General features: G+C 42.3%; 1 protein-coding gene across 3 annotated transcripts in view; it reads right to left on the minus strand.

The window, feature by feature from the left end:
• Positions 1 to 21,733, minus strand: part of NLRP11 (NLR family pyrin domain containing 11) — a 33,836-nt gene extending 12,103 nt beyond the window's left edge. For 2 of the 3 annotated variants that reach the window (XM_055104258.2, XM_055104259.2), the window contains exons 1-4: positions 21,361 to 21,733; positions 12,233 to 13,802; positions 11,317 to 11,478; positions 5,042 to 5,209 (exon numbers count right to left, since the gene is read on the minus strand). In XM_055104258.2, the coding sequence (XP_054960233.2) occupies positions 5,042 to 5,209; positions 11,317 to 11,478; positions 12,233 to 13,802; positions 21,361 to 21,631 (2,171 nt within the window). In that variant the 5' untranslated portion in view covers positions 21,632 to 21,733. The remainder of the gene's footprint in view (positions 1 to 5,041; positions 5,210 to 11,316; positions 11,479 to 12,232; positions 13,803 to 21,360) is intronic. The other variant, XM_063600657.1, reaches the window with a different exon arrangement.
• Positions 21,734 to 22,120: the final 387 nt, after the last annotated feature.

Consider the following 22,120-nt stretch of genomic DNA (forward strand, 5'->3'; position numbering starts at 1 on the left):
CGTGGCTTCCAGGGTGATGGTTCAGAACAGTAAGTCAGGTATCAAGCATCCCACCTGACCATGGGATGTGGGTACGATCACATTTATAAATCTCATCAAGACCCTCAACTTACCATCACATTTACAAGGACTTCTGATGTTTTTTCTGCATAGCCTTGGGTGCCCCACATGCTCTGGCTCTCAACTATCTCTATTTTCTTTTTTTTTTTGAGATGGACTCTTGCTCTGTCGCCCAGGCTGGAGGGCGATGGTGTGATCTTGGCTCACCGCAACCTCCGCCTCCCGAGTAGCTGGGATTACAGGCGTGCGTTACCACACCCGGCTAATTTTTGTATTTTTAGTAGACACCAGGTTTCACCATGTTGGCCAGGCTGGTCTTGAACTCCCGGCCTCAGGGGATCCACCCGCCTCGGCCTCCCAAAGTGCTGCGATTACAGGCGTGAGCCACTGTGTCCGGTCTAACTTTCTATTCATTACTCATTCTGTACCATCCTCCCTGATCTCCTCACTCTCCCTCAAGTCCACAAGCATATTTTTGCTTTAGTGTCTAGTACCCTTATCTCTACTTAGTGATTTTCCCCGTGGGACCCTATTTTTTAAAAAAAGTTTTTTTCCTTAAATTATCCAGGAGTGGTGGTGCACGACTATAGTCCCAGCTACTTGGGAGACTGAGGTGGGCGGATCACTTGAACTCGGGAGTTCGAGGCTACAGTGAGCTATGATCATACCAATGCACTTCAGCCTGGACAACTGAGCAAGACACATCTCTAAAAAAAAATAAATAAAATAAGTAAAATAAAAATAAGTGATCTTTCCCCAGATAGCTGCATGGTTTGCTGTCTCACTTTCTTCAACTTGTCACTCAATATTCTCTTCTTCAATGAGGATTTTGAATAATAGCCATCTTTCAACTAACAAATATTGTTATTTTCAGGCATTGTATGAAGTTCCTGGGATACAGCAGAAAACTGGAAGAAATACGATGGAATTCTAGCATTGTAAAGACAGGGCTGAATGTATCATGTGCCTAGTAGATGATCAGTTCTTTATAGAAAGTAAATCAGAGTAGGTCACAGAGAAAGAAAACGATGTATTCTACTTCCTTACGGGGCAGGCACTGAGCGAAGACTCTCTCACTGAGCCATCGTACTTGGCCTGTGTATTCTATTTTGAATGAAATGGAAGCCCTTGAGGGTTTGAAGATTAGAGGACAGAAGAGTCAGAAGCTCTGACTTAAATAAGGTAGAAGAATTTTAGCAGAAACTTGAGAGAAGAGGGCAAGCTCTGAATCTCTAGGACAAGGGAATTTCTGTCAGAGGAAATGAGTGGAAAGAGGCAGAAGCAGGAGCAGGTTTGGTGTTTTAAACATCTATAACAAACAGTGCAGCCGCAGCACGGTACATAAACAGGAGATGGGGAGAGGGTTAGCCAGGGCCACCCAGCGTGAAATGGTGTATTCTATATTTTTTTTTTTTTTTTTTTGAGATGGAGTTTTGCCCTTGTCACCCAGGCTGGAGTGCAATGGTGTGATCTCGGCTCACCGCAACCTCCGCCTCCCAGGTTCAAGTGATTCTCCTGCCTGAGCCTCCCGAGTAGCTGGGATTACAGGCACGCGCCACCATACTTGGATAATTTTGCATTTTTAGTAGAGACGAGGTTTCGCCATGTTGGTCAGGCTGTCTCGAACGCCTGACCTCAGGTGATCTGCCCGCCTTGGCCTCCCAAAGTGTTGGGATTCCAGGCGTGAGCCATCGCGTTGGCCTGTGTATTCTATTTGGAATGAAAGTGAAAGCCATTGAGGGTCTGAAGATTAAAAGGACAGAGTCACAAGATCTGACTTAGATTGCCATTATCCTTAGCAAACTAACATAAGGACAGAAAACCAGATACCACATGTTCTCACTTACAGATGGGAGCTAAATGATGAGAACACATGGACACATAGAGGGGAACAATACACACTGGGGCCGACTTGAGGGCTGAGATTCAGAGGATAGGATCAGAAAAAATAAAAATATCTATGAGGTACTAGGCTTAGTATGTGGGTGATGAAATAATCTGCACAAACTCCCATGACACAAGTTTACCTATGTAACAAACCTGAACATGTATCCCTGAAGCTAAAAGTAAACTAAGAAGAATTAAGTCTACCCTTGTAGTAAAACTGATATATCAAAAAATAAAGCTATGTTTTGCTTCAAACACACACACACACACACACACACACACACACACACACACACCGGAAAACAAAACAATCCAAACTAGATGAAAGTTGCCCTTCTACACTCTTTTCCATGTAGCAAGCAAAGGTGTGGACAGGTAGGAAGATGCTGAAGTACTGCAGATAGGTGGGAGATGGGTTGGTCTATCATGCTTAGCAGTAAAGGAAGCAGGAAGGAGTCAGATGGATCCACTCTAACAACAGACCTAGAAAATTTGTCTAAGCCAGGCCACAAGAAAATCTGTATTTGAAATGCCTATTTAAATATCAAAGTAAGAGGCTGAGGTGGGCAGATCACGTGAGGTCAGGAGTTTGAGAACAGCCTAGCAGACATGGCAAAACCCTGTCTCTACCAAAAATATAAAAGTTAGCTGGGTGTGGTGGTGTACCCCTGTGGTCCCAGCTACTTGGGAGGGTGAGGCATGAAAATTGCTTGAACCCGGGAGGCAGAGGTTGAAGTGAGCCGAGATCACCCCACTGGACTCCAGCCTAGGTGACAGCAAGACTTTGTCTCATAAATAAATATCAAAGTTGATATCTCTACAAATACTTCACTGAGTCTGAAACCAGGAGAAATGTTTGTAAATAAGTACCTAAGAGTCTTCATCACATAGAGGCTACTTAATGCCATGAATAAGAACTCATAGAAGGGGTATAGAAAAGACATTTAGAACCACTTGGAAATATCCCAAAGGTAAGAGTCCAGGAAGATGAAAAACAGGTAAAGATGACTGAGGAGGAATAATCAAGGTTTGGGAAAAACCAAAGGCGAAGAGGAAAATGTGTTCCAAGATGAAAGGAGTTTGGGGAGGGGGGCATTGAGGTAGGGGAGAGGCTAACTACAAAGTGGCAACAGAGTTGGGATTTGGCTGGGAGAATGTGATAGGGAGAAGGGATGCTGAGTGAGGTGGAAGGCAATGACTCTCAAGAACCATGGAATTTGAACTATGTCAGAAAAAAAGTGAGGGGCTGGGTGCAGTGGCTTCCAGCACTTTGGGAGGCTGAGGTGCTTGGGAGACCAGCCTGGCCAACATGGTGAAACCCCATCTCTACTAAAAACACAAAAATTAGCCATACGTGGTGGCAAGCTCTTGTAATGCCAGCTACTCGGGAGGCTGAGGCAGGAGAATCGCTTAAACCCGGGAGGCGGAGGTTTTAGTGAGCTGAGATCACACCACTGCACTCCAGCCAGGGCAAAAAGAGTGAAACTCTGTCTCAAAACAAAAATGAAAACAAAAACAAAAAGAAAGGGATGAAGGGGGTGAAAGGGTGGGAAGCTGCTGCTCAAATGGCTGAAGGATGCAGTAGGATTAAAGGGTGGGAAGATTTGCTTACAAGACAAAGCAGCTTGAGAATACAGGAGGTGCTGTTAGAGCATGAGGTACTTGAAATTGAGAGTACAAGCGAAATGCACTTATTGGAGATGAAGTCTAGCAAGTGGCATTATCCAATATTGAGTCACCAGCAAATAGAGCTACTGAGCACTCAAAGCGTGGCTAGCATGACTGAGGCACTGGATTGTTAGTTTTACTACATTTACACTGGAATTTATTATTCATTTATTTATTTATTGAGATGGAGTTTTGCTCTTGTTGCCCAGGCTGGAATGTGCAGTGGCGCCATCTCAGCTCACTGCAACATCTGCCTCCTGGGTTCAAGCGATTATCTTGTTCACCCTCTCGCATAACTGGGATTACAGGCACCTGCTACCATGCCTGGCTAATTTTTGTATTTTTAGTAGAGGTGGAGTTTCACTATGTTGGCCAGGCTGGTCTCGAACTCTTGAATTCCTGACCTCAAGTGATCCACATCCTCTGCCTCCCAAAGCGCTGGGATTATAGGCATGAGCTACCAGGCTTGGCTAGTTTAAATTTAAAGGTTGATTCCAAATTATTGGAAGATTTAAGTATGTTTAGGACACGGGCATGTGAATTAGTTCTCTCAATTGTAAATTTTATGAAATGAATACGGAGGTCAAACATTTCTGATGAAAATCTGCCCGAGCAGCGATGTTCTCTGTGAAATACTGGGTTCTGCAGCCTTTATACAAAAAAGGGAATATAAAATCACATCAATAGTTTTTTGCATTAATGACATATGGATATAATTTGATATGCTGGGTTAAATACTGTTAAAATTAGTTTCAAGGCTGGGCACAGTGGCTCACACCTGTAATCTCAGCACTTTGGGAGGCTGAGGCCTGTGGATCACCTGAGGTTAGGAGTTCGAGACAAGCCTGACCAACATGGAGAAACCCTGTCTCTACTAAATATACAAAATTAGCTGGGCATGGTGGTGCATACCTGAAATCCCAGCTACTTGGGAGGCTGAGGCAAAAGAATCACTTGAACCTGGAAGTCAGAGGTTGCGGTGAGCTGAGACCGTGCCATTGCACTCTAGCCTGGGCAACAAGGGTGAAACTCCATCTCAAAAAAAAAAAAATTAGCTTCACTTGCTTCCTTTAACTTTTTAACGTGGCTACTGGAAAATTTCAGTTTGTGGCTTGAATAATTTCCACTAGACAGTGTTTTAGGGTTTGACCAGTAGTCTACTTCAGAATGACCAGAGGAATTAGATCATTAGAGAAATATCAGTCAAGGGAGGGAGAAGCCATGTTATATGAAATATCAATGTAGAAATTGAAATCAAAAGGCAGGAATAATGTTGGTGAAAGAAACAAACCACGAGCTAAAAAAATTGAGGAATGAGTGACATCAAAAGGTAGGAGCAGGTAGTGTTATTGAAGGGCACCTCTATCCACCAACACCCAGGCATTCCCCTCACATGCACTGAGCTTTCAGCCGAGCAACAACTCACCTCAGATGACTTATTTGGCATGTGGGCTCGTGCAGGATGTCATGCAGAAGTGAAAACATATTTAGGGAAATGGACGTACAGTTGATACTCAGGTATGTCAGGCTCCGATTACGAGCCAAAGCCTTGAGTAAGTCTTCAAAACCAGAAGCAGTCGAGACATAGGACAACCTGTGGAAGACATAATAGCAGGAAAGCACTAGTGAAGGTCTGAACATCTTCTCCACAATTTCTCCTGCCTGCCTCACTTCATCCTGTAACAAAGATTCTCAGTGGATTATATCCTCACACATGGCTCTCAATCTTAAATTTCTAGTCAGGTCAGAAGACTATTGCTAATTCCAAGGTCAGCCTGTTGACTTTGAAGTAATCCCCTGGGTCTTTATGGTGTGTTCACCTCATGACCTTTCTTAAGTGGGACCCACAAGCTGGATACTAAGAATACATCCACATGCACAAAGATATTAAGATACATCCACATGCACAAGTTTAACCATGTTTTTCTACACTGAGAGCAAAAGACAAAATATGCTGATGGCTGATAATAGCCACACAATCAACCACATGTAAATTACTCCGTTTCAGCAGTCCTAGCCAGAGCAATCAGGCAAGAGGAAGAAATAAATGGTATCCAAATAGGAAGAGAAGAAGTCAAACTATCACTGTTTGCAGATGACATGATTCCATATCCAGAAAACCCCATAGTCTCAGCCCCAAATCTTCAGCTGATAAACTGCAAAAGTTTCAGGATACAAAAAGAGAAAAATAAAATCAGTGTACAAAAATCACTAGCATTCCTATACACCAACGACAGCCAAGCTGAGAGCCAAATCGGAAATGTAATTCTATCCACAATTGCTCACAAAGAATACCTAGGAATACAGCTAACCAGAGAGGTGAAAGATCAAAAGGAGAATTACAAAACACTGCTCAAAGAGATCAGATGACACAAACAAATGGAAAAAACATTCCATGCTCATGGAGAGAAGAATTAATATTGTTAAAATGGCCATACTGCCCAAAGCAATTTACAGATTCAATGTTATTCCTATGAAATTACCAATGGCATTCTTCACAGAAACTAGAAGAACTATTTAAAGTTCACATAGAACAAAAAAAGAGCCCCAATACCCAAGACAATCAATCCTAAGCAAAAAGAACAAAGCTGGAGGCATCACGCTACCTGATTTCCAACTATACTATAGGGCTATGATAACCAAAACAGCATGGTACTGGTACAAAAACAGACACATAGACCAACAGAACAGAATAGAGAGCCCAGAAATGAGGCCACAGAACTACAACCGTCTGATCTTCAACAAAGCTGACAAAGACAAGCAGTGGAGAAAAGACTCCCTTTTCAATAAATGGTGCTGGGGTAACTGGCTAGTCATATGCAGAAGACTGAAACTGAATGCCTTCTTCACACCACATACAAAAACCAACTCAAGATGGATTACAGACAAAATGAAGTGCAAAACTATTAAAAACTTGGAGGCGCTGGGCACGGTGACTCATGCCTGTAATCCCAGCACTTTGGGAGACTCAGATGGGCAGATCACAAGGTCAGGAGTTCAAGACCAGCCTGTCCAACATAGTGAAACCCTGCCTCTACTAAAAACACAAAAATTAGCTGGGCGTGGTGGCGGGTGCCTGTAGTCTCAACTACTTGGGAGGCTGAGGCAGGAGAAGCACTTGAACCTGGGAGGCGGAGGTTGCAGTGAGCCGAGATCATGCCACTGTACTGGGGAACAGAGCAAGATTCCGTTATAAAAACAAAAACAAACAAAACAAAACAAAAACTAGGCAATACCATTCTGGACATAGGAATGGGCAAAGATTTCATCATGAAGATACCAAGAACAATTGCAACAAAAGCAAAAAATGACAAATGGGATGTAATTAAACAGAAGTGCTTCTGTACAGCAAAAGAAACTATCAGAGCAAACAGTCAACCTGCAGAATGGGAGAAAACCTTTGCAAACAATGCACCTGACAAACGTCTAATACCCGCATCTATAAGGAACTTAAATTTACAAGAAAAAGATAACCTCATTAAAAAGTGGGCAAAGGGTATAACAGACAGTTTTCAGAAGGTGACATACATGCAGACAACAAGCATATGAAAACAAGCTCAATATCACTGATCATTAGAGAAAAGCAAATCAAAACCACGAGATACCATCTTACACCAGTCAGAATGGCTACTATTTAAGAATCAAAAAATAACAGGCTGGGCGTGGAGGCTCATGCCTGTAATCCTAGCACTTTGGGAGGCCAAGGTGGGTGGATCACTTGAGGTCAGGAGTTTGAAACCAGTCTGGCCAACATGGTGAAACCCCGTCTCTACCAAAAATACAAAAAATTAGCCAGCTTGGTGGTGCATGTCTGTAATCCCAGCTACTCAGGAGGCTGAGGCAGAACAATCACTTGAACCTGGGAAGTGGAGGTTGCAGTGAGCCGAGATTGTGCCACTGCACCCTAGCCTGGGTGACAGAGCAAGACTCCACCTCGAAAAACAAATTATGTATATATATATATGTGTGTGTGTATAAATAAAACAGATGCTGGCAAGGATGTTCCCACTGTTGGTGGGAGTGTAAATTAATTCGACCATTGTGGAAAGCAGTGTAGTGATTCCTCAAAGAGCTAAAAGCAGAACTACCATTTGACCCAGCAATCCCATTACTGGGTATATACCCAAAGGAATACAAGTTATTCTACCAAAAAGATACATGCACATGAATGTTCAATGCAGCACTATTCACAATAGCAAAGACATGCAATCAGCCTAATGCCTAGCAACAAGATTGGATAAACGTGATACATATATACCATGGAATACTATGTAGCCATAAAAAAGAGAGCATTTTTTTTTTGGCGGGGGCAGGAATATGGAGTTGGAGGCCATTATCCTTAGCAAACTATCACAGGAACAGAACCAAATACTGCATGTTCTCACTTGTAAGAGGGAGCTAAATGATGAGAACTCATGGACCTGAAGAGGGGAACAACAGACACTGGGGTGTACTTGAGGGGAGGAGGGAGAGGATCAGGAAAAAATAAATGAGTACTCGGCTTAGCACCTGGGCGTACAGTCTTATAGTCTATATACAAAATATGTACGTCAAACCTGTGACACAAGTTTACCTACATAAACAAACTTGCACATGTACCACTGAACCTGAAGTTAAAAAAATAACAATTCACGGCTGGGTGCAGTGGCTCACCCCTGTAATCTCAGCACTTTGGGAGGCTGAGACAGGTGGATCACGAGGTCAAGAAATCGAGACCATCCTGGCTAACATAGTGAAACCCTGTTTCTATTTAAAATACAAAAATTAGCCAGGCATGGTGGCGTGCACCTCTAGTCCCAGCTACTCAGGAGGCTGAGACAGAAGAATCGCTTGAACCCTGCAGGTGGAGGTTGCAGTGAGCTGAGATCACGCCACTGCACTCTAGCCTGGGTGACAGAGCAAGACGCTGACTCAAAAAATAATAACAAATAATTCACAATTTCATTGAGGAAAAAAAAGTTGTCCTAGAGTCCCACCACCACCACTGGCCCTCACCCCCAACCCCAGAAGAACATTTCTCATTACTCCCTTGGAGTTGCAGCAGGACATCAGGGCAACAGCTTTGGTCATTGTCTCTAAGGGCCACCTAGAGAAAAGAGTTAGGAATCTCCAACTCAACATTAAAGGAAAGAGACGGGAAGGGAAATGTGGAAGCTGGCCAACCCTTGGAGGATTGAGGATCCTATGGCAAATCCAGACGTAGAACACACAGGAAGCCCTTTTAATTTACTTCCCAGCCTATGTGGCGACTCGGTGGGAGACTGGATGTTTTCCATGTTGCTGTATTTCCAGAGTCCTTTACCTAGCAATTCTCCTGATCCCCATTTTACACAAACAACTTCTCTCCCAAGTCTTTGCCCCATGTTGCAACAAAACTGTTTAAGGTTTTGTTTTTTTTTTTTTTAAATACACACAATGGAGTCTCACTCTGTCACCCAGGCTGGAGTGCAGTGGCACAATCTCAGCTCACCGTGGCCTGCGCCTCCCGGGTTTAAGCGATTCTCCTGCCTCAGCCTCCCAAGTAGCTGGGATTACAGTTGCATGCCGCCACACCCGGCTAATTTTTGTGTTTTTAGTAGAGATGGGGTTTCACCATGTTGGCCAGGCTGGTCTCGAACTCCCAACCTCAAGTGATCCACCCGCCTCAGCCTCTCAAAGTGCTGGGATTACAGGCATAAGCCACTGCACCCGCCCTAAAAGTCTTCAGTTCTCCTTTCATCATTTTCAATTAGGCTTTCCTGCTCTCACTACCCTTCCAGAACTGTTCTTGGCCAACAATGACTTCTACCTTGCTAATGTCATTGGCCAATTCTCAGTCTTCAGTCTCCTTGAATAAGGACTGCCATCTGATACAGTTGACCTTTCCTTCGTTGGTAAACTTGCCTCACTGGGATCCGAGGATACCACACCCTTTACTTTACCTTCTAGCCTAATGACTACTCCCTCAAAGGCCTTCGCTAGTTTCTGCTTTTCTCCCCAATCACTTTATGTTGGAGAACTCCGGGCATCAGTCTTTGGATCGTTTTGCTTCCTGAGCAACATTCCTATCCTTGGTGAACTCAGTCCTTGGCTTTAAATACACATTTGTGTTATACACATGTATACACGAACGACACCCACATTTTACCTTCAGTTCAGAAACATTACACACTGCTCTCTGGACACCTAATAGACATCACAACTTTAGCTCAAACAACTTTAGACTGACCTTCCTCAAATTCTGGCTCTCGCCATCATTTCCCAACTCAGTGGCAACTCTCACAAGGCAGTTTTCAAAACAAAGATCTTGGGGCAATTCTCTCTCCTAGTCTAGATTTAATCAAGGAATCATCCTTTGTCAACATATGCCCCGGAGTTCGCACCTCACCAACGTCTACTATTCACACCCTCAGAGGCACCATTGATTCTCACCTGGCAAACGCCAAGAAAAAGAGCCTCCTCTGAGCTTTCAGATTCTGCCCTATGCTCCCCGATTGGCCATTTTTAAACGCGGTATCCAGAATGAGCTTCTTAAAATGCAAGCTAAATTATGGCATCTCTGCTCAAAACCCCTCAAAATGCCTCACCTCACTCCAGAAAACCCAGTCCTGACACTGGTTTACAACACCATGATCATGCCATACATACTTATGAGCCATCTCCGTAATACCCTTCCTGCCTCACGCTGGTCTAACCACGTAGGTCTCTGAACACAAAGCCTTTGTTTCATGGATCCCTCCCATCCCAGGGGATGACCAACAGTCTATCTGGCTCATTCTTTCACCTCATTCAAGTCTTTGCTCAAATCTCACTTTCTCTGTGGAACTTATTACTACAGCCTGTACCCTCCCACACCCCTAAATACCCACTTATGCACCCTGACCTTGCCATTCTTTTCCCCCCGTAACACCATTGTCCTAAAATACTTTAAAATGCGTGTACTTATTATGTCTGCCTATATTCTGTCTCATCAGATAGCAAACAAGGAAATTTGTCTTTTTTCCCCCCATTGATATATCCTAGTACTTAGACTAGCACCTCAAAGTAGGCATTCTTCTTGAATGAAAATAAAGTTAACTCCTGGGCTTCCAGAATCCTAAGATCATATATGTTGATGTGTACTGAATATTTTAGTGACATTTCCTATAGAGCTATTATAAACTCAGATAAATACTAATTTTCCCAATGACTGTTTAGGCAAGTACAGCTGCTTTTCACCTGATTCTAATGCATTCTGTAGGAAAAACTGTTAGCCTCCTACCCTGACCCATTTTTGCTTTCTTCCTTAGGATAAACCCACTTGTTACTATTTCTTCCTGATTCCAAGAGACTACTTTCCCAGTCCCCCTTTGTAGTTATATGAAGCCATATGAAGACAAGGTAAACAGGCCAATGAGATGCAAGCAGAAGTGATACAAGAAAGAGTTTTGAAAAGACTCCATCAAGGAAGCTCCTGAAGCTTCTAGATAAACCTTTCCTTCTCCCTTCTGGTGCTTCCTGCCTTGAAGGCAGCCATGATGGCTGGGACCTCAGATGCTACTGTGGCCTAAGGTCATCTTTATCATAGACACACTAAAGATGGTTGAGAAGTACAGAAGGAGCCTAGGCCCTGATGAGCCTGACCTGAAAGTGTGTTTTGTATATTGTCTTCTCCCAGAGAAAGAAAAAGATCACCGTTATTCCTAGGGGAACCTCTAAGGCAGAGGTTGATATAGTACTTACTTGAGTGTGCGAAGTTTACAGCTAGAATGCTCCAGGGCTTTAGACAGAATCCTTTCTGAAATACCATTAAGGTCATTGTCAAAGATATGCAGCTCCCAGAGGCTCTCCATTGTATAAAAAAGAGAGCAGATCTCTCTCCAGTAGACAAGGCTCTTCATTTGACTACATAGAAGAAAAATTGAGTTTTCCAATGGAATCAGTTCAACTCCAGCAATTTGTAAAACATGTAAATTAAAGTATGTTTTGAGAGTGCCTGTTGTCTGACTCAGATTTAATACCATGCAGCAAGAAATAAAGTAGGGTCAAGCATGAATGAACAACGTTCAGATCCATTAAAGTAGCTGGTGATTCCATATTCTGATAAGACACATCTGAGTGCAGGGCCTTTAAATGCGAGATTATTAAATATTTTTAAACTTCAATATTAAAAATCAATGTTGCATGTTTTGTGCTATCATGAATACTCCTATAATGTAACAATACAAGGTTTATTTCTTTTTAATCTATACAACAGATCTGAAGAAATTAGGTTAAACCACTGGTTTGCAATGAGGCAATTCTGCCGCTAAGCAGACATTTGGTGATGTATAAGATTTTTGTTGCTGTCACAACCGGGGAAAAGGGGACCCTACTGGCCACAGGAGAGACCAGAGATACTGCTAAACCTCTTACAATGTGCAAGATAGACCCCCACCACAAAGAATAGCTGGCCCAAAACGTCAACAGTGCTGAGGTTTAACTCAAACTTTGAGTTTAAACAGAAGCAGAGAGATTTAAGTCACCGGTCTAATTAGAAGCTAGATTGGAAGTCAAGTTCTTCATGGCCCCGAGTTTGTCTTGTTCTGGTCAACAAGCTCTAGACTTATGGGCAGGTCTTAGGAAGACAGGAAAGAGGATTTATTTTTTAAAGACTCACCTAGCAGTTGGCCTTATAAGTGGCTCTTTGTTTTGAAAGATGTGCTGAACACTCAACTTAAGTGTCCTCAGGTGACAGCAGTAATCCAGACAGTATAATGAGACCATCATATCCTTGTCTGATCGAAGGTAAACTGTAACCTCCATGAGAGCATCCACAATCGTCTTCACAAATTCTTCTTCCCGATTCTCATAGAGACAGTAAAACAAAGGCATATGGTGCGTCAACTTTTCCGGGTCACGGTCCAGATATTTCATGTATCCCACCGAGTACCACTTGAAGCTGTCTACCATCGGTAGCTGGTATCCAAAGGACGTCTCAAGAATCTTTCTCCTGTTTGCATTTAGAAGACCAAAAATGAAAGTAAACACTTGATTAAAGTCAGAGTATTGTTCTCTCTTCTCTTTATACTCTCTGCTGCCTGAGGGGATCAGATAGTTGGGTACCGCCATCAGAAATGCAATGGCTGTACAAAACTCCTGGACGTTCAGGTGTATGAACTTGTAACGGTCTTTATGAGTGCTGCTCGGCAAAAGAATATTCGCGGCCTGCAACACAGAGACATCAGCCTCAGTAAACCCAACACATCTGAGGTCTTCACCACTGAAATTCAGGGTGCTCAGAAACAGTCCTCCTGCAGCCAGCAAACACAGACGTTTTAGGAGACCTAGGTGATACTGATTGGCAGTAAGTCCAGCCTCTGATGTCAACGCATCAGCAAGAAAGTGGGCATGTAGATCGGTGGGTGTTTGGCAGCAGAGCTGGAAGTCACGCCCCTTGTCCATCTGCCGCTTCAGGACAGTACACGTGATCCAGCATAAGATGGCGACTCGGCACAGACCCACGAGTATTTCATCCTCATGTACAAGCTGGAGGGCTGCCGACGCCCTCTGGCGGTCTTTAAAGAAAGAGTTAAAATATATCTCCCTCTTCTCCTTCGACAGCTGCAAGGTCGTGCAGCAATCTACCTCTTTCAAGAACGATTTTACATTATTCCCACGTGTGGGCCTTGAGGAGATGAGGAACCAGCAGCCTGGAGCCATTTTTCTCTTCAGCAAACTGACCAGGAGAACTGGAATGGGAACTTTCTGGGTGCTGTTACTACACAAAGCACTTTCATTGACATTTAACTCGAATCTTATGTTGTCCAAGTCCTCGAGGATGAAAAGGAGTTTCTTGGGATCAGACAGGATGTCTGCAATGGGAGCCTGGCCGTCAGGCCAGTCCTTGGCGATTAGCTCAGCCAAGCTGCTGTTGGTCATCTGGTTTATTTCGTGAGAAGTGAGGTGAACGACGTACGAGATCATGTTCTGCCACATCTCACCCTTGATCCACCTCAACACAGCCAGATTTATAACCATAGTTTTTCCAGATGCTCTCTCTCCCATCAGGAACACATTGAGATTGTTTGCTGAATAATAGCTGGTAGAATCATAGGCTAATTGAAGTATGTAGAACACATCTGACGAAACGTCACGAAAAAATTTATAATGAAATTTTCCAAAAGTGTGACTTTCCCATTGCAGCATGAATTTTCTCCTCATGACAGCTTTGCATGCCTCCTGATTGCCTAATCCAGCGAGTACAGGGCAGAAAATACAGAACAAAGATGAAAGTTCAAGATGTAAAAACAGTTTTAGCTTCTTTTCATGTTTACAGTAAAAATATAGTAGAAATTTTTACTTACTACTGCTTATCACAAAGATATAGGTACAAAGATATTTACCATCATGTTGCTTTGTTTTTGAGATGGAGTTTTGCTCTTATTGCACAGGCTGGAGTGCAGTGGCACGAACTGGGCTCACTACAGCCTCCACCTCCCAGGTTCAAGCGATTCTCCTGCCTCAGCCTCCCAAGTAGCTAGGATTACAGGCGTGCACCACCACACCTGGCTAATTTTTTGTATTTTTAGTAGAGACAGGGTTTTGCCATGTTAGCCAGGCTGGTTTCGAACTCCTGGCCTCAGGTGATCCACCTGCCTTGGCTTCCCAATGTGCTGGGATTACAGGCATGAGCCACTGCGCCCGGCCCATATTGCTTTAAAGGAAAAAGGTTGAATAAAACCTATTCACTCATACAGTGGGGTCGACAGATCTGTTTTAGCTTTGTTCTTTATCCTTCAAGGGCTTCCCTCTCATATCTTGGCATCAAGAACATATTTCTTTCATTTTTGGGGGTTCCTTAGCGTTTTAGGTAGCCTTCAATTATGTTTCATTTCACACCCAGTTTTTCCTTTGAGGCAATAACTCGAGTTCAGGGACTGTTTCCTGGTACGTATTCAGCTCAAAGTATCTATTACATCTTGGCCCATCAGTCATGAGTTACACGTTCATCTTCCCTTCTATTTTTTTGTTTATGCATATCATTACTGAAATCCTGATCATTTAATGAACTACTTAAGATAAATGAAATTATATGGAATAAAGTTAAGATTTATCGTAAAGGGAGTCTTATTTCTTGAGAATACACAAGATTGCACTCCCACTGCAAAAACAAACAAAAATGTTAAGACATAAGTATAAAGCTGTCATAGAGATATGATACAGAAATGATCCAAATAAGTGAATTCCTAGAGGGGGATGACTCCTTCCTTAGTGAGCAGATACTTGAAAATGTTTTTATCCCTGGGTAAGGGCAGGCAAAAGAGGGAGCCTGGCAGCATGAAAGAACTTTGATGGGATAAATAAAAGCCGATGATGAACAGCTGCAGCAGGGCTGGTGTGGTGGACCTGAATGTACTGGAATGTGGCACACTGGCTCCCCCGCAGTGGAGATGAGCCTGATGGATAAACGGGCCTGATCCCACCCTCTAGACTACCAGGGCTGCCTAGTTCCGACCTAGCACATCTCAACAGCCTGGCAGAGACAGGACTTTCTCCTTACTGTTTTTATCTATGATGTTTAGTATACAATAAAAAAATTGAGATTCAAAGAAGCAGAAAGCCACGGTGATGAGTATGGTTCATGATTATAAACCATGATTCATAATCAAGAAAAAAAAATCTTTGGAAGATGTCTATTTAGGTGTTTTTCTTTTTGCTAATTTATTGATTAGATTATCTGTTTTCTTGTTATGCAGTTCCTTATATACTTTGGATATTAGTTCCGTATCATACATAGTTTACAAATATATTCTCCCAATCCAGGAGTCTCTTCACTCATTTCCTTTGCCATTCAGAAGCTGTCCAGTTTCACACATGTACACACACACACACACACACGTAAGAGAATAAATATGTGAGATAATAGATTTGTTAGCTTCATGTCAACATTCCACAATGGAAGCATATCAAAACATCACATTGTCCCATATAAGTATGCATAACTATTTGTCAAAAGTAAAATTAAAAAAAAATGAATAGAAGCATATGTACGTATAACCCAGCTTTTGGAATTAGGAGGTAATTTTATAATAAGTTTCATATTACACATATATCCCCATATATTAGGTATATAGAGTATAAGAATCAGATGGATGCTCTGTAACTTAAAATATACACTATGCAAAACAAAGAATTCATTGGAATGGCTGAATGGCAGGTGGCACACACAGAAGAAAGGATGAGGGGGCACCAGCACAGATCAATAGAATTGGCCTAACAAGCACAGAGGAAAAACAATCACAAAACCAATCAGACCATCAGGGAACTGTGATACAATATCAAAGGACCAGTATAAAATACGTGTAATTACAGTCCCAAAAGGAGAGGGGATGAAAAGTTATTCAACATCACGAATCAGAAATGCAAATAAAAATCACCATGAGCTATTCCCTTCACACCTGTTAGAATGGATATTATCAAGAAGACAAACAGTAAGTGTGGGTGAAGATGTGGAGAAAAGGGAAGCCTTGTGCACGGTGTGTGGGGCTGTCAATTAGAGGAGTCATTACAAAAAATGATGTGGAGGTTCCTCAAAAAATGAAAAATAGAACTACCCTAGGACCCTGAAGCTCTTTCTTGAGAATCCTTTGTGGTCAGAAAAGCCTGTCAAGGACGTTTTTATTTTCTATAAACTTAGTTCAAAACCTTAAGTTTATTCTTCAGTCCATTTCTCCCTTGTCACCTTTTATGATGAGCAAAACCACCACCACCAGGCTGCATCTTTATTGTCCCCCTAAATCTCCTTATCTTCAAGTTAATAATGTGCATTTTCCACTGTTATTTCAGGAACAACCTTGCTAAACTTTCCACCAGTTCAGGTTCCCACCTGATAAAGTCCACTGAAGGTCAAAGACATATTGAAAACTTATTAAAATGGTAGAGGATGGCCAGGCACAGCGACTCACACCTGTAATCCCAGCACTTTGGGAGGCGAAGGCGGGCAGATCACCTGAGGTCAGGAGTTCGAGACCAGCCTGGCCAACATGCTGAAACCCCATCTCTACTAAAAATACAAAAATTAGCCCGGCATGGTGGCAGGCACCTGTAATCCCAGCTACTCGGGAGGCTGAGACAGGAGAATCACTTGAACCAAGGAAGCAGAGGTTGCAGTGAGCCAAGATTGCACCACTGCACTCCAGCCTGGGAAAAAAAATTTTAAAAAGCAGAGGAAAGTTACAGGTCAAGTAGTTTCTTGACCTGTAGTTTCCTCTACCCTTTAATTACTTGACTTGTAGTTTCTTTCCCCACTGAAAATTTCAAGGCCCATCAGGCATCTACCAATTTCCTGTCCCAAATTCCAAAGCTCCATTTGAGTTTTGTTTTCAACTGGGAGCAGTCTATGTAAGTACTAAGACCTTTTGCAATTACTACTGCAATATGTCGAGCCATCCCAGAAGAGGTACTGGGTGAAGAAAGTGAAGAAAAGAAATCATATCTGATATTCTCTTAAATATCTGCAATTTGGAGAGAAGTAAACGGAGCAGGTGAGCATGTACCTCATGAGGAAGGGACAGCACAACAGTCTTGAGAATAAGATGATCAAGAGAAGCAGGAAGGATTTCTATTTTCTCAGGGCCCTGGGCAGAGGGGGAGGGGAAAGACATTGCAATGTCCATGGAAGTGAGAAACTCACTGAGTGGACTCAGCCCTGCTACTGACATTTAAAGGGTCACCATGGAGGACACAGCCATGGTCTCCAGGAAAGCCTTCTCTCAAACTTGGGTTCACTTCCCCCTCATTGAAACCCTCAGTAGATAGTGGTAAAAATGTAAAGGGTAATAAGAGATTACAACATGGCCTAGGAGGCATGTTCAGTAGACTTTACACCAGACTGATATCAGTCTGTGGCCTGTTAGGGACTGGGCCCCACAGCCGATGGTGAGTGGTGAGTGACTGAGCACTCCTCTGTATTTACAGCCGCTCCCCATCGCTCACATTACCACCTGGGTTCTGCCTCCTGTCAGATCAGTGGGAGCACTGGATTCTCACAGAAGCATGAACCCTATTGTGAACTGCACATAGGAGGGATCTAGGTTGCACCCTCCTTATGAGAATCTAATGCCTGATGATCTGTCACTGCTTCCCATCACCCCCAAATGGGACTGTCTAGTTGCAGGAAAATGAGCTCAGGGCTCCCAGTGATTCTACATCATGGTGAGTTGTAGAATTATTTCATTATATATTACAATGTAATAGAAATAAAGTACATAATAAATGTAATACATTTGAATTATCCCCAAACCATCCATCTCCACCCCTTCTAGTCCATGGAAAAATTGTCTTCCGTGAAACTGCTGCCGAAAAGGTGCGAGATCACTGCTTTACACTATACCAGGACAAGCTATACATTTTGGACACAGTTGTCTATAAGCTTGAGCTAGATAAGAAAAGAGAAGTAAATGACAGGATAACCATGCAACTAAAAAAAAAAATTACTAATTCTGGAAGAAAACACTCAAGGAAGGAAAACAAGTTTACCACCATGTCAAGGTACTTAAAGTGTAATTTTTAAAATATCTAAAATATGAAGTGAGGCATGGTTAGAGAAGATGGTAGACCAGAAGCTGGTAGTGTGCACCGCTCTCATGGAGAGAGAACAGAGCGGCAACACCAGCTCTTCAACTGGATTATCTAGGACACACGGGATTCATCAAGGAAGCCACACAACCCACGGAGAACAGAAGAGTGAGACAGGACAGCCACCAGCCCAGGATTGGCACACAGCCCAGGAAGGCTCCCGACCACAGGGAGATGGTGAGTGAGCAAGAGTCCCCAAGGATCGTTATTTTACAGTGTATATCAAAACATCAAGTTGTACACCTTAAGTATACATAATTTGTATCTGTCAATTACATCACAATAAAGCCAGAAGCATGTAGGTATGGAAGGAAAAGGTCTAAGAAAAACGTATGGCCTCAAAATAGAGAACATAGACAGAAAGATCAAATTCAGGTTACAGAAAAAAATCCTTGTAATTATGGAGTATGTAAATATGGGTGACAAATGTTTTAAAAAGAACATTCATATGCACCCCTATTAAGCTTTTGAACTTTAAGGATAAAGAAATTATTCAGGAATTTAGCAAGAGGCTGGGCACGGTGGCTTATGCCTGTGACCCCAGCACTTTGGGAGGCCGAGGCGGGCGGATCACCTGAGGTCAGGAGTTCAAGAGCAGCCTGGCCAACATAGTGAAACCCCATCTCTACTAAAAACACAAAAATGAGCCGGGTGTGGTGGTGGGCACCCTTAATCCCAGCTACTCAGGAGGCTAAGTCAGGAGAATCACTCGAACCTAGGAGGTGGAGGTTGCAGTGAGCCGAGATTGTTCCACTGCATTCCAGCCTGGACAATGGAACAAGACTCCATCTCAAAAAAAAAAAAAAAAAAAAAAAAAAAAGAATTTAGCAATAAACATGAAAAAGGAAAACAAATCTTAACAGGTTAACATTTCTCCAAACATATTCAGTGCCAGAAGACACAGAAGGAATTTATACAATATTAAAAAGGAGTGGCTGGAGAGTATTACGTCCAGTAAAGTTCCCATTTGTGTATAAAGACATGCAAAGAGTTTTAGACATAAAATTAAGGAATTCACTAAGGAATTCACTCATGAATCCTTCTCAGAGGCAGAGACGGAGGAAGCAACAATGAAGTCCAGTTAACTAAGGCAATGAAATGAATTATTCATCACATCAGGGACAGGGGTATGTGATAAGCCAGGTATAGCTTTAAATATAGAAGAAGCCTAAACAAAAAGATACTTGTGATTGCCATCAATAGCCGAGGTTATGAGCCTTGACTCCATAAAGTATATATAAGCCATGGGTTGGAGGAGAATAGCAAAGGAAGGCCAGAAGCCTGTGAGTCATAACGATGAGTGAAGATATGCTATACTATTTCATTGGGAAGATACGAGTTTAACCAAGTAAATATTGTATAAAAGTTGTCTTCAATATTAGAGGAATTTGAGGACCAAACTACTTCTTCATTCTAAAGAAGATCTACTGTTCACCTATAAGACACATAGACTGAAAATAAGAGGGAGATATTCCATGCCATTGGAAGCCAAAGAAGAGGAGTAGCTATGCTTATATCAGACAAAACAGATTCCATGACAAAAACTATAATGAGACACAAAGAAGGTCATTATGTAATACAGGGGTTGATCTAGCAAGAGGATGTGACAATTGTGAATATATATGCATCCAACACTGGAGTACTCAGTTTAGCTCTAATAATTGCTTTATGTAAGAGAGACTCTAACACAGTTACAGCTGTAGACTTCAACATTCCATTTTAGTGTGGTATTCATGATCTTGGTAAGTTCTCTTAACCCCTCAGGTATTCAGGTTTTCAACTGGAATACATGATTTTATCTATTTTAGAGATGTTTGGGAGGGACTAAATGAGCCAATGATGACGACCTGCATAGGAGTGTACCCAAAATGTTAACCCTCCATGACGCTTACACAGAGCCCCCTACATTTCTGTAGCTGGGTCTTATGGTAGGAGCGTACCCGGTTGTTAACCCTCCATGATCTTTACACAGAGCCCCTACTTTTCTGTAGCTGGATCTTATGGTTCTAGGACAGAGCTCTATGCTGGGAAATCTGCTCTAGCTCAAGTACTTTCTTTGAGTCTAATCCTTTGGCGGGCTACTTTCATATAAGCTGGTTCGCATAATAACAGAAAATAAAGGTAGGATCAGAAAGCCACAAAATAGAACATGACCCATATCCAATCTATCCCTGGTCCTCATGTGATTTCCAGGTCTGAAGACTGGTTCTTTGGGGATGGAAAAGTCATGTATCAAAACCACCAAGCTAAACAATTCCATCAACAAGTGGACTAAGGACACAAATAGATGCTTCTCAAAAGAAGATACACAAATGGCCAATATCTGATAGTCCTTGAAAAAATGAATATGAAAAAAATGCTCAACATCGCTAATGACCAGGGAAATGCAAATCAAAACCACAATGCAATCCCACCTTACTCCTGCAAGAATGGCCATGATAAAAATAAATTTAAAAAATAGATGTTGGTATGGATGTGGTAAAAAGGGAACACTTTTACACTGCTGGTGGGAATGTAAACCACTATGAAAACCAGTGTGACTATTCCTTAAAGAACTAAAAGTAGAACAACCATTTGATCCAGCAATCCCACTATTGTGTATCTACCCAGAGGAAAACAAGTCATTATACAAAAACACATGCACACACATTTATAGTGGCACAATTCGCAATTGCAAAAATATGGAACCAGCCCAAATGCCCATCAATCAACAAGTGGATAAAGAAATTACGAACACACACACACACAAATACTACTCAGTCATAAAAAGAAGCGAAATAATAGCATTTGCAGCAAGCTGGATGGGATTGGAGACCATTATTCTAAGTGAAGTAACTCGGGAATGGAAAACCAAACATTGTATTTTCTCTTAAGTGGGAGCTAAGCTGTGAGGATGCAAAGGCATAAGAATGATACATTGGACTACAGGGACTCGGCGGGAAGTGTGAGAGGGAGGTGAGGGATAAAAGACTACACACTGGGTACAGTGTGCACTGCTCAGACGGTGAGGATGCCAAAGTTTTAGAAATCACCACTAAAGAACTTACTCATGTACTCAAATACCACCTGCTTCCCAGAAACCTATTTAGAAAAAAAAAAAAAGGCCCAACACCCAGCTTCCTGTGAAGTGCCCTGATTTCTGCCCACCCTTCTCGTGACCCCACTCACGGTTTCGTCTGCCAATGATCTTCCTACAAAGATCTTCCTTACGCATCATTGAAAATATGCTGAAGAGCATATTCCATATATACTGTCCCTCATAAGAGATTGGCAACACGTTAGCCAGTTCTTCTTTTGTCATCTGTATCAGTGGAAACTGTGGCAGTTTGAAATCAAGAATCTTGCGTGCCAGATACTTCTTAAAACTCTGAAATTCCTTGTCACTGAGATTCTCTAGATACCACAGCAGGTCAAAGTCAGTAGAATCCGATTCTGCCATCTTGCTTCTCCAGGGAAGGCAGACTTCAGAGAAGGGATTTTGAGGCACAAGAAATATGAGATCTAAAAATAGATGTGGAATCAGACAATCAAACCACACAGTAATGCCAATTCATCCAAAGCTAACATCCTAGACAATTCCTGTGGTGTGATAGAAGCTCCTTTCTGATAGGCCAAGAACGATAAGTCTGAACTCTTTCTGTCTGGGTCAATGGCCTTGTCGACTGATCTTGGCAAATTTCTAGGTTCTGTTAAGGTGGAACATCAGTTGTGTTAAAAGGCAACATTCTTATGGTAAAAGTTATCCCTGATTAGCAAATAGCATATAGGTTGAGAATTGAGTATCATACAGAAACTTTGGAGGGGAAGTGTTTCTTTTGAAATTGTCACCCCTATGCAGATTGGAAATCTAGACTTGTGGTCTCTTACAAGATATGCTGTTGTATATGAAACTCCTCTATGCTAGAATAATCTGTATAGCAATTGGCTG

Source organism: Pan paniscus, chromosome 20 (assembly GCF_029289425.2).
Source record: "Pan paniscus chromosome 20, NHGRI_mPanPan1-v2.0_pri, whole genome shotgun sequence".
NCBI classification, from domain to species: Eukaryota; Metazoa; Chordata; class Mammalia; order Primates; family Hominidae; genus Pan; species Pan paniscus.